The sequence below is a fragment of the Quercus suber genome, unplaced genomic scaffold (genome assembly GCF_002906115.3).
Source record: "Quercus suber isolate HL8 unplaced genomic scaffold, Cork oak 2.0 scaffold_81, whole genome shotgun sequence".
NCBI classification, from domain to species: Eukaryota; Viridiplantae; Streptophyta; class Magnoliopsida; order Fagales; family Fagaceae; genus Quercus; species Quercus suber.
Window position 1 is genome coordinate 395,468 of NW_027069546.1, and position 12,573 is coordinate 408,040.

The window sequence follows — 12,573 nt, forward strand, 5'->3', positions numbered from 1 at the left end:
TATCAATTGGGTTGCTGCCTATAGGGTTCAAAATTTTAAAGCACAAATCATTAATAAAATAATTTTGTGAATGCTAAGTCCAAATTTTGTATGAAAAAAAAAAATCCATAAATTTATAATCATAAAGTGTAAGTTGAACCAGATTTTCTCAATTACCAGCTATTATTGGAAAATCATGCAGCTCATACTTCAGATAAATAAATTAAAAAGAAGCATCCAAAGTATTGAAAGGAAAGAAAAAAGGAGACTTCACTTTTTTTTGGCTGTATAATAACGATACCATATTCATAAAATCAATTTGAAATTCATCGATTGCACAGTCTAAATATAAGAAAAGAGAGAGAAACTGTAGTCTTTACAAAATCTGGTAGCGGGTTGAACAATGTTTTTGAACCAAATTGTATGAGAAGGATTCTTGCTTGACTACCGTATAAAGATGATGGACAAACAAAATGAAAATCATCATCTTGAGTTGTGCCATGGAGAATTGAAAAATTATGCATCATGAAAGACAACCCTGGATCAAAGTTTCATGGAAGAAACGATTAAAAATTTGAACCACACAGTGAGATGTTGGAGAAGTGTTTCTCATAAAAGAAACTAGTATTTACAAATGGATAAAAAAATGTTGTATCCAATGCATAAAACTTCCACCGTAGCAGGGGTCTAGGAGATGAGATTGGTAGGCAACTCGAAGCCATGACATGTTGCTTTGGGTGGAAGCATATAAGAACTTAAGAAGAGTAAGTTGATGGAAGCATATGCATAGGCTTCGAGTCAGCTAAACCACTTTGTTAATAGACGATACCATTTTCAGATGAAAATAAAAATGTAATCCTATATGTACAACATACCAAATGAGGGCAGCTTTTCTTATTAATCAAGCAAAAGAACTTTACATTATGAAGCTCTCTGTACAGTTGATCCAATGGAATTTGTGGTTCCAAGGATCCAAATAGGTACGTGAACAAAATTTAAAAGAGAAAACGATCTTATACCATATATAATCAGATTGCTTGTAGCGATGAAAGTCTCCATAGTCATTGCCTGAAAAACACCTATTTTATACATATATAGTTTTAGTCACAGCAAGAAAAACTTGATTCTGACCTGATTCTTGAACTCTAATCCATTGCCCCATTAATGACAAACATCCGTAGACCTAATTTCTGATGCAGGTACAACACCCAAGAACATTCACCAATCATAAGTCTTTAAATCAAATTTGATCTCATATAACAAGAACCATGTCCGGGAATTAACCTCTCCAAAATTGAGGTAACACTCCCTACCAATTACGGAATTACCTCTCCCAGACCCCATAGAAGTGGGAGGTTTGTGCACTGGATAGGACCTATACCGAGGAACAAGTGACTCACCCAAAGAAATATACATTCAAGCCAGTAATTATAAATTTTGTCACACTTGACCTGCACCTGCACCTGCACCTGTATTCCCCAAGCAATAAACAAAAAGATGGCCATAGATAAATGTGATGAAATCATGACTCCATATACTCCCTGATGCGGGAAGTAAGTCTTTGCACAGACGAATCATCAAAAGAATTATCCATCCCCTTAGTCTTTGACACAAAGTCCATGGCTTCTTGATACTTTCTTGCTTTACAATAACCATCCACCACTGTCTTGTAGGTTAGCTCATTTGGTTTGCAATTGTTCTGAATCATATAGCTAATCACTTCATCTACTTCTGTAAACATTCCCTGCCCAACATAGCCTGCTACAAAAGTATTGTAGGTAAAAATACATGGCCGGATACCTCTAGTCATCATCTCTGAGAGAGTTCTTATAGCCTCCTGCATGAGCCCTTGCCTGCAAAATCCTTTAATGACAGTGTTATAAGACACAAGGTCTGGTTTCCCACCGGATTTTTGTAAGACCTTGAGGACTTCTTCTGCTTTCCAACATTCTCCCCCTCTGGCATACATGTCCATCAAGCTATTGTAGGTAACAAGATCTGGTTGCAGCCCGGTCTCTCGAATCAAGTGCAGCATCTCTTGGGCCCTGTCATACATGTTTCTTTTGGCGAAAAGGGATAGCATAGAGTTAAACAAAACCAAATCAGGCTTGTATCCATTCTTCCGCAGTTCCAGAAACGCCCTCTCCATTCCCGTTAGTGACCTACACTTGAAGTTTGCAAGTACAAGGGTTCTCAAAAGCATCCAACTAGGATAGATATGACCATCATAAATTTCTTTCTCAATCTTCTCAATCCCCTGGACATTTCCTCCCTTTGCATAACAATGAAGCATCAGTGAGTATGAAGTTTCATTTGGCTTGAAACCCTTATTCCTCATGTCTAGGATGACAGATTCTGCAGCTACAAAATCACCTCGCCGGGCCAGAGCATTTAGAAAAGCATTGTACGTTGTAACACAAGGAGAAAACCCTGCTTTAATCATCTCCTCAGACATTTTTGCAGCATCAATTTGAGATCCACACCGGCCATATGCACTAATCAAAGTATTAAAAGTGTCTCTATCTGGCTCAAAACCACAACTCTTCATTTCCTGTAAGATGCGGTTCAGATACTTCTCTTTACCCTTATCACCGCACATGGCAAGCATTGTATTCCATGTAATACGGTTTGGAGCACACCCATTCAATTTCATATCATAGACTATCTTTATCATGTCCTCTGATCGAGATCTTTTCCCTAGCATCCCAAGGATAGCATTGTATGTACATACATTAGGAACACAACCCAACTCCTTCATCTGGTTGAACAACCTCAAAGCCTTGCCTTCCTTTCCTGCTCTGCCGTAGGCATTTATCACAGTAGTATACGTAACAGCATTTGGCATTACTCCTTTTCGGGTCATTGTGTCTATGACAGCTGCCCCTTCATCATAGAATCCTGCTTTCACATAAGCTGAGACCAGCTCATTGTAAGTAACAGAGTCAGGTGGGCAATTATTATCCTCCATTTCCTTCAAGATGCTCAAGGCCTCTGAGTATATCCCTGCCTTTCCAAAAACTTGCAGCAAAGAATTGTAAGTAACAGTTCCAGGTACATAGCCCTGTGATTTCAATCCGTTTAAGAATTCTTTTGCCTCGTCCAAAAGTCCCTCTCTCCCACATGCCGATATCACAGTACTGCAAGTAAACTCATCAAACTCAAGTTCTTTGCCTCTCATTTCATCCAATAGGCCTAGAATCTTATTCCAAGACCGACCCATCTTCCCGTAAACGTCAAGCATTACATTGTAAGTTACCAAAGTTGGAGAGACACCACTTTCCTTCATTTTCTCAAACAAAGTTATTGCCTTTCCATACTTGCCAGTGCGAGAATGTGCATGAAGAATAGTGGTATAAGCGCGGACATCAAGTGAGTATTCCTCAACTGGAATTACATCAAACAGCTTAGATGCAAACGAATGCTGAGACTCTCTCCCTAGAATCCTAACCATTATCTCAATAACCTGATTGTCTAGTTTCTCATTTTGAGAACTTGAGTTCAACAAAACCCATTCAAACAACAAAAGGGCTCTTTCCCAATTCCCTGAAATATCTAATGCTTTCAAGAGACTAATCAAATCGACATCAACTTCAAGCAACTCAAACTTGGCAGAATCAAAGAATGCATTCAAACTAGACAAAGGCTGTTCTAAAATTGAATTGAATATGATCTTACCCTTTCTTGACAAGAATTGAAGAACCCCATCTTCTGGTTGAAACTCCTCAAACTGTGGAGCTGAAAGTGAAGTGGGTTTTTTGTGATGGACTTGCTTGTGGTCTAACTGGGCTGAAATGTGAAAAGAAGGGAGTTGGGTATTGGTGTTGTGGTTGGTGTAGCGAGGTGGGTGTAAAGGTTTGAGCTTTCTGTGAGTGGCGGTAGTGATGGGAGGTGAAGAGAGGTGAAAAAGGTGTTGGAGGAGAGTGTCTAAAGGAACTGAAGAAGGAGATGGGGATTGAGGAGGAAGGGGTGGCAGTGGGAGTGTTGTTGAAGTGAATTTCAAAGATGAGTTTGGCAGTGGTTTTGTGGGTCTGTTTGTTGGGATGGGAGGCACTGGCCTGTTGGGAAAGAGAGCACCTTCCATTAGAGACTGAGAGAGAACTGGGTTCTGAATTCTTGGAGAATAGAGTTGGCAAAGTTTGAGACTTTTGTTTTGAGAGGTAAGAGTAAGACAGAGAGCCAGGTAGTTTGGATTGGTGTGTGTGTGAGAGAGAGAGAGAGAGGCAATCTAGTATGGTTGGTCTTTATTCAAGATGGCATAATCGTATTGCAGATTGGTTTTTTGAAACAGACACTACTTGCACACCTCAAATTCTTCAAGTTTTCATTAGTTGTTGTCTGGTCATCGTTTTAGCGGATTGGAAGAACGAAACAAGTTTGCTCTGTTTGTTATGAAGTGTTTGGAACAAGTTTTTGGTGTATGGTTTTTTGGATGATGTTCTCAAACTAAAAATTGGCCCATAATCACTTCTTCTTTTTTAGAGAAGAGGCCCATGATCTTTTTTTTCTTTTTTCTTTTTTGGAAAGAGGCCCATAGTCACTTTTTAAACACGTTAGACTGAAAGTCTAAAACCATTACTTTAATTTATTAGGGGCTGTGATTCTGTGATTCACTCAGAGGCCTATTAATTTAATCCGGTGCACTAACCTTTTGTTCCGTTTTGGTCTAAATTCCGGTGTGTTCCGGACGAATTTTGGTTATTCCGGTCTCTAAATTCAGGTTTATTCCAGAATATTTCGGATTGTGTTAATTTTTTTTTAACATTGATGCCCACAATTCATCATTTGACAAATTTTGTTCCCATATCATATTTTAAATTTTGTTTTGGTTAATTGAATATAATGAAATATAAAGTTATAAATATATTATGTATATGTGTGTATATATATCTGGTGCATAAGCCCGAAACGATGCACTGAAACATACCAATACCAGAATATTTTGTTTCAATTGTCAATCCAGAATGATCTCAGGAACGGAATTCAAAACTTTAGCATTGATTCCAGCTAATTCAATGAGTGGAGTTTTTTTTTGTCTCTAGAGATTTGAAATTCGAGAACCCAGCCTAAGCAAAAAAAAAAAAATCTTTGCAATAACATTTGTTTTTCTTTTCGGAGGATCTATTTTTTAAACAAAATAATTTAGTAAAAATAAACGTATTCAAGTGCCTTTAGGGATGAAACATGATAGGACAAACCCTTCTTTCGCCAATGATATGCCTTAGTTAATTTTTTTGATAAACTATGCCTTAGATAATTTAATAAATTTAATAGATTTGTTTCTATACAAAAGCAATGACCTGTAAAATATGAGTTTGAATACTAGTTTTTTCTATTAAAAATTAAAGGGTGCTACGTATATAGCAATTTACACTCAAGTTTGGAGTCATTTTAAGAGTGTGAACACTTAAATCTATTAAACTAATTTGCAATTTACACTCTTCCAGTTTTGAGTCATTTTGATTTTGTCCTCTAAAAGTTTTAAATCTTGGATTCGCACTCTTAACATTACATAGCATTTGGAAAAAGGACCTCCTGTCCATATCCGTTAATGTGATGGCATAATAACTTGCCATGTGTGTTGGTAACTTAGTACATCCAATCAAATTATGCCACTCCAATAAAGTATGCCCCTCAAAAAATTGAATGAGGTTAAGCATGAGAAATGAGAATGAGACATTACTAGTTAATTTGGATGAAGCCAAAAAGTTAAGTGAAATTTATAAAGATGGGAATGGTTTTCGATCGTTAAGGAGAAAATGAACCTGATAGCTCAATTATGTTTTCCAATGAAACACTTGATCAAATGTTCAATATCCAGAAGTCTAGTTGTGATAAGGGAGGCTGAAGATACATAGGAATAGGAACTTTTTCCCATCCAGTTCAAAGTCACCTGCTGCTACTAAATGATGGACAATCTTTGTTCTCCCATGACCATGTCCAACAATGGCAAAGGGCCCTATAGATGAAATTCAAGTTACAAAGCTCAAGTCTTGACCTTCTTCTGTATCTAGTTTGTTCCTGTATGTTTCTATTGTGGTGGTATTGGACATACTCGATCAACTTGCTTTTGATTAAATCTAAAGGACAATAATTATATGTTGTTTATCAAGCTAAGACAACAAAAATTGAGACTTTCAAAGTTAAAGGACTATTACCGATCAAAAAATACTGATGTGAATGTGTGATATTTGGAAAACAAATGGTCACAATAAGAAACAAGTAATAAACTTTTCATACTCTCAAAAGAAATTTTAATTCCTTTCATAGACAACACTTTGATGCTTCAAATTGTGTCACGACCCAAACTTGTACTTGAGAATTTAGAGCATGACCGACATGTTAATATCAAGTTTACCTAAATACTAACATGAACCAACTTAAGCTAAAGGTGCTTATCAAAAATTTGTTTCTTGTATTCCTTTTTATTTCCTTGCATAAAAGTCATAATTTACAAAATTCATAAAACTTTGAAGCTTCATTTCATTTCGAACTTTGCAAAATTACAACTCGGTTGAAACTTATGGTATTCGTGTAAATATTACATAGCTAAACTACTATACAATAAAAGAGCTAAACTACTATACAATAAAAAAGTTAAACTACTATAAAACAAAAACTATACATTCTAACAAACAAGAATCATAGATTCCTTGCCACCTCTAATACTCTCACTGCTTCTAAGAAATAACCTGTGCACTGAAATATAATAGGGTGAGTTGCGAAGTCTAGTAAGGTTTTAAACTCCATGAGCATTTAATAAGGATGCATGTAATCAAATATTTTTATGGATACCTGCTTTGATAAAAAAAAAAAATCTTAATACAATTCTTAAAATATCTTATGAACTTAACCTTGTTTTTAAATAGACTATAAAATACTTTATCATAAACTTTTCATCAGACTTATAACACATTCAACATACTTTTCTTATCATTATACTTTTCTTATAATTTTCAAATAGCTTAATAGTTCATTTATAATACATATTAGTTAGTCCAATTGTAAGTCTGTCACAACTTTGGGAGGCTTCCAGCACATAGTGTCAAGCAACCAACATTCCCCACAATACTAGAAAATCTCAGGATCATATCAGAAAGTATCACCCTTTTCGGTGTGATCATATCATCAGCCATGGGGATCGGTTGGCATCCTCCACAAGTTGGTCGTTCCCAACGAGGGAGGATACAACAAAATTCTCATCACTAATAATGGCCAATCAAAATCTCTATCCAGTACTATAACCTCTATTGGCTGAGTTCAGATTATAACAATGGAATAACCAAAAACTATATTTTTTTGATAATTATGCTTTTACACAAATATTTCATAACAGTAGCATATCCATTTCATTCTTAAACATTATGTTTGTGATATAAGTAAAAGTATCAATATACTAAAATTATCATATATATAAGATTGAACAACTCATGAACATATATCCTTACTTAAATCATGCTTATATTTAATATCTCTAATTAAAAGGTTTTAATGCATAATAATTTTCTAAACAATCCTTATACTTATCAAACGCACACGTCATATATCTCTTACTTGAAAATAGAAGACACGAAAGATTTGTATAAGAGGAGCTCAAGTGTTCACATTCTCGTTCTCATTCTCGTTACTTAAATGAAAGACTAAAACTTATTACTAACAACTACTAACAACTCTCCTTAAATATATAAACTTATACATCAATCACAATGTAACTTTCAAACTCAATAAAATTAATAATGAAATTAGGTTGAGATGTTACAAATTGTGTGGATGATGATGAAATGAGTGTTCTTTTACGTTGACCCTGATTTTTCTTTTAATAAACTTGTCCCACATTTCAAATCTTTCAATCTTTTGAAGACAACTTTTTTTTTTTTCAATATTATATTTTTTGTTTGTTTTATTTTCAGTTTCTTTATTATTCAAAAACCTAAAGACATTGAAAAAGTTTTAAAAAGACATAATGACTTGTGAGAATGTGAGACTCCCATATCACTACCTTATATTTAAAAAAGAAGTGGTAAAAATATAAAATGTAAAAAGTTGTTAGAAATTGATCGAGTTTAGTGTGAATGCTTCATGGTTTTATTGTTGACCGTGATGTTGTTTTTATAACAATAAATCTAGAGACACAATATATTTCACAAAAATGTTAAGTGACAACTGACAAGTTTTTTTTTTTTTGGATACATTAACACGTACTTAATAGTGGATTATAAAATAGTGTAAATGGTACGCTCATATGAAAAAAAGAAAAAAAAAATTGTTGTGAAAATTTTTGAATACGTAGCATGGCTTCTTTTCTTTTTTCTTTTTCTTTTTTTTTTAAACTATCAAAGTTATCTAAAGAAAAATGGTAGTGTATATGATTTCATATATATATACAATCACAATAAATGTCCAATGAAAATATAGTTTTTCATACCATCACAATTATAACAATTGTATACTAATTACCTACCATAATTAGTAAATTTTATATTTAGATAAAAAATTATATTATGTTAAACTTACCGGTGTTTCCAAGAAACCAAGAGTTCAAATCTCCTTTTTCCCATTGTAACTATTGAATTATCAACAATATATATATATATATATATCATCCAAGTTATCTAAAATAAATAAATAAATTCCAAAAGTGTCTTAAAAAGATAAGACACATGCAATCGTTACACATATCACTAACTTATACAAATTTCACAACAATAAGCTTAGAGTTACAATAAAATTGACAACAAATTTCAAAACCATTTGAGATGGCAAATTGGTAATGGTGAATAAAAGAGAAATGTTATATCCACAATATTTTCACAACAAATTTTTAGTTGCATATTGTTACAAGTTGTGATTGGTAGATAAAACGGTAACTCTAGTGGCAGGTTCAAATTGGAATCAATAACAACTTACCACATATAATTTGTTGTGAAAGCATTGTGAAAATATTTTGAACGTATCACTTCTCTTATATTTATCGTTAACAATTTTCCATCTCAAATGGTTATGAAATTTGTTGTTAATAGTAAATATAATAATAATGTCAGTGGTAAGTTTGGTTACCCAAAAAAAGTGTCAATAGTAAGTCATATAAGAATCAATAATATAACCCACCAACTCAACAATTATGAAATTTATTGTGTCTATGTTATTGCTCTTTTTATAACTATCATCAACACACACAAAATCTATTATCCTAGTTATCTCAAAAAAAGAAAAAGAAATATTAAGTGAAAAATGCTAGAACTACAAATAATTTTACAACATTTTTTTACAAATTTTTTATATGGTAATGGTAAATTAGTAGGTAAAAGAGTGATAGTCGTAGTGTGCTCAGATTAAAATTAGTAAAAATTGATCACAACAAAAATTTATAAAAATTCTGTAAAATAATTTATAATTGCCTCGTTGCTCAAACCCAAATGTCTTTTTCACCTAGCCATAAGGAGAAAGGAAAATGAGAAAGAGAAACGTGGTTTTTTCAAGTTTTCTGGTTGGAAAAAGATCTTTTGAATTTTTTGACGTTTGCTAGATTAATAGTATTTTGAATAGTGACAAAAATAGTACTAGTAGCGCAGACGCTATTCCTACCGCTACTTGCCAAAACCCATTAGCAACTTAGCAGCCCCTCAAAAAGGACGAAATGGTTAAATAACCATAAAATCCTAATAATATAATTAGTTGTCAACGTTTTCAAACTATTTTTTTTTTTAGCACCTCGAGTCTCAGAAAATCGAGTTATGCGCTCATACCTCGAGTCTTTGATGCTCGATTTTTATAGTTTGACCTGGCCTAGTTCCACGTGGCATCCCACGTGGAACTCGAGTCTCAGAGACTCGAGGTCTAAGCCAATATTTACCCCACATCCCGCCAGAAAGAAATCAGAGCATGAAGAAAAAAAAAAAACCTGAAGAAGAAGAAAGAAGCCGAAAGCCAGAAGAAAAAAAAAGGAAAAACCCAGAAACAGGCGCGACCCAGAAATCAGAGCATGAAGAAAAAAAAAAAACCTGAAGAAGAAGAAAGAAGCCGAAAGCCAGAAGAAAAAAAAAAAAAAAAAGAAAAACCCAGAAACAGGCGCGACCCAGGGGTCGCGCGGCCTGAGCGACCCAGGGTCGCGCGGCCTGCGCGACCCAGGGCCGCGCGGCTCTGGGTCGCGCGCGACCCTGGCCGCACTGCGGCGCCGGTCGCGCCGGCCTGGGGCTTGCCGGCCTGGAGCTTGTTTTTTTTTTTTTTTTTTTTTTTTTTTTTTTTTTTTTTTTTTTTTTTTTTTTTTTTTTTTTTTCTGATGATGAACACATATATATGGTATTTCAACATCTTTTTCTAGATTGTTTCTCTCTCTCTGTGATCTGATTTTTTTTTTTTTTTTGGTATTTTGGTTTGTGGATGAGAGAGTTGGATGCTGAAAATATTTTGAAATTTTTTTGATTTGGACCTCGAGTCTCTGAGACTCGAGTTCCACGTGGGATGCCACGTGGAACTAGGCCAGGTCAAACTATAAAAATCGAGCATCAAAGACTCGAGGTATGAGCGCATAACTCGATTTTCTGAGACTCGAGGTGCTAAAAAAAAAAATAGTTTGAAAACGTTGACAACTAATTATATTGTTAGGATTTTATGGTTATTTAGCCATTTCGTCCCCTCAAAAAAAAAAAGACAAAAGATTAGCAATTTAGCATACTTTTACCAAAACTATACACACAAGATTTTTAAGTGCTATATATGCCTTAAATGGCATCTTATGCTTTTTCTTAAATAACATCTTTTATTCCAACCAGAAAAATAGATTTTGTGCTTCCTCCTTTCTCTTTGTTCAATAGCTATAGAAATGGACAAAAAAAAGTCGGCACCATAATTTATGCAAATTTAGTAATTTAAAAAAAAAAAAAAAAAAAAACACACTAATGGTGCATCACAACCACGAGGGAGTATTGCATGTTTCAGAAACATGTTGAATTTTCTCCACAACTACGGTATATTCTTAGCAAGATAGTCACATCCACGAGGTACCCTTAGCTTTTTTCACATATGTATATATTTAGATTAGGTAAGAAAAAACTTTTATCTTGTATAAAAAAAAATGGTGTGTCACAATATTTTCATAACAAATTTTAATTTTTTTTTTAGGAAATAATAATACTTATTAGAACACACAAATATGAAAATAGTATATAGAGTTTTTTAAACAAGCTTATAATATATTATAAAACCAATTGTAATAGGAGCCTGAGGTAATAAAGATTGAAACTCTAACACACACAATCAATGTAAGATAAACATCTTTATTTTTTTCTTTTTTGTTGAGGAAACAGTAATACTTATTAGATTGTTAACTCTAACACAACAAATTTTAGTTGATAGACCGTTAATAGTTATGATTTGAGCTCACTAATGATATCATTTTTTTTTATCTATTAATAATAATTTCCTAGATAAAATTTGTTGTAAAATTTCTATAAAAATATTGTGAACTTAATATCTTTCTTTAAGAAAATATTTTATATTTTATTGAATTGGATTTTTTATATTAAATACTCTGGACAAATCGAATTTGAGCTGAGAGATGCATTAAAGAAAAAAAAAAGTTTGAGTTCATTTGAGTCTTTGACAACTGAAATAAATGTATTCATAAAAAATAAAAAATAAATAAACCTGAAATAAATGTGTTCCAACTGCCAGCAAACGCAAATTCAATGTATCTGATAAGTCAACATCGTCGTGGCCCGCGAGAGCGGGAAGCAAAGAGGATTATAGAGAACCAACCTATGTCCATCATTAGTCATTTCCTAGTTTTGTTTTTGTTATTTTTTGCTAAGTTATATGCATTTCCAATCAAAATCTTGGTTTGAAAGCCTGTTTCTGTAACATTAAAAAGAGTGTTATGGGTTTTCTCAAAAAAAAAAAAAAAAAAGAGTGTTATGGGTTTTTATAGCATTAAAATACATTGACACGGATAGCATTTTTTTTTTACAGATTAGAATTTTAATAATGATTCTTAGGGAAAAAAAAATTTTAATATATGATATTGGTTCCATAATGATTGATCTTTATAATCAAGTTAAGACATCAATATCTTTTGAAAAAAAAAAAAAAAAAGCTCAAATATTAATTGTGCGCACCCAGAATGGGTTTAATGGGTTGGCTTGTTCTTGGGCTCACAATATATTTGTAATGTTGGTTTTGGATTTCCTACTTTGAGTGATTCTAGCCGAGAGTCCCAACGATTTCTCTCAAATCTCTGTATCGCTTCCCTCTCACTTGTATGACTATTACTCTCAGCTCTCGACTTTCTTTATAACTCCCTCTTACTCACCAACCCCCATCCCTTCCTTGGCTTCACATATTTATAGCCAAGCGTGAGTGGGGGGATTATGATTGCTTTCAAAATTAGTGCAAAATGAGGTCCAATGTCGTTAATCGTAGGTGGGTGTTTAGGTGGGAGTGGCTTTGGAACTGATTCCTACTTCAATGAATATGCTCGGCAATGATGTTCCCTAGGGCATTGCCATACATATGAAGGGTAGCGTATTCGAACACCCTTCTTCTTGCACAAGGTGGTTCGCTGAACAAGGACTAGGTGGTGAGATGAGGAGCGCACTATTG

The 12,573-nt window shown here is 33.8% G+C and overlaps 1 protein-coding gene across 1 annotated transcript; it reads right to left on the reverse strand.

Moving 5' to 3' along the window:
- Positions 1-844: 844 nt before the first annotated feature.
- On the reverse strand, positions 845-4,356 carry LOC111987073 (pentatricopeptide repeat-containing protein At2g18940, chloroplastic). Its single transcript, XM_024018774.2, has one exon. The coding sequence runs from the start codon at positions 4,058-4,060 to the stop codon at positions 1,502-1,504; it is 2,559 nt and encodes an 852-aa protein (XP_023874542.2). The 5' UTR covers positions 4,061-4,356; the 3' UTR covers positions 845-1,501.
- Positions 4,357-12,573: the final 8,217 nt, after the last annotated feature.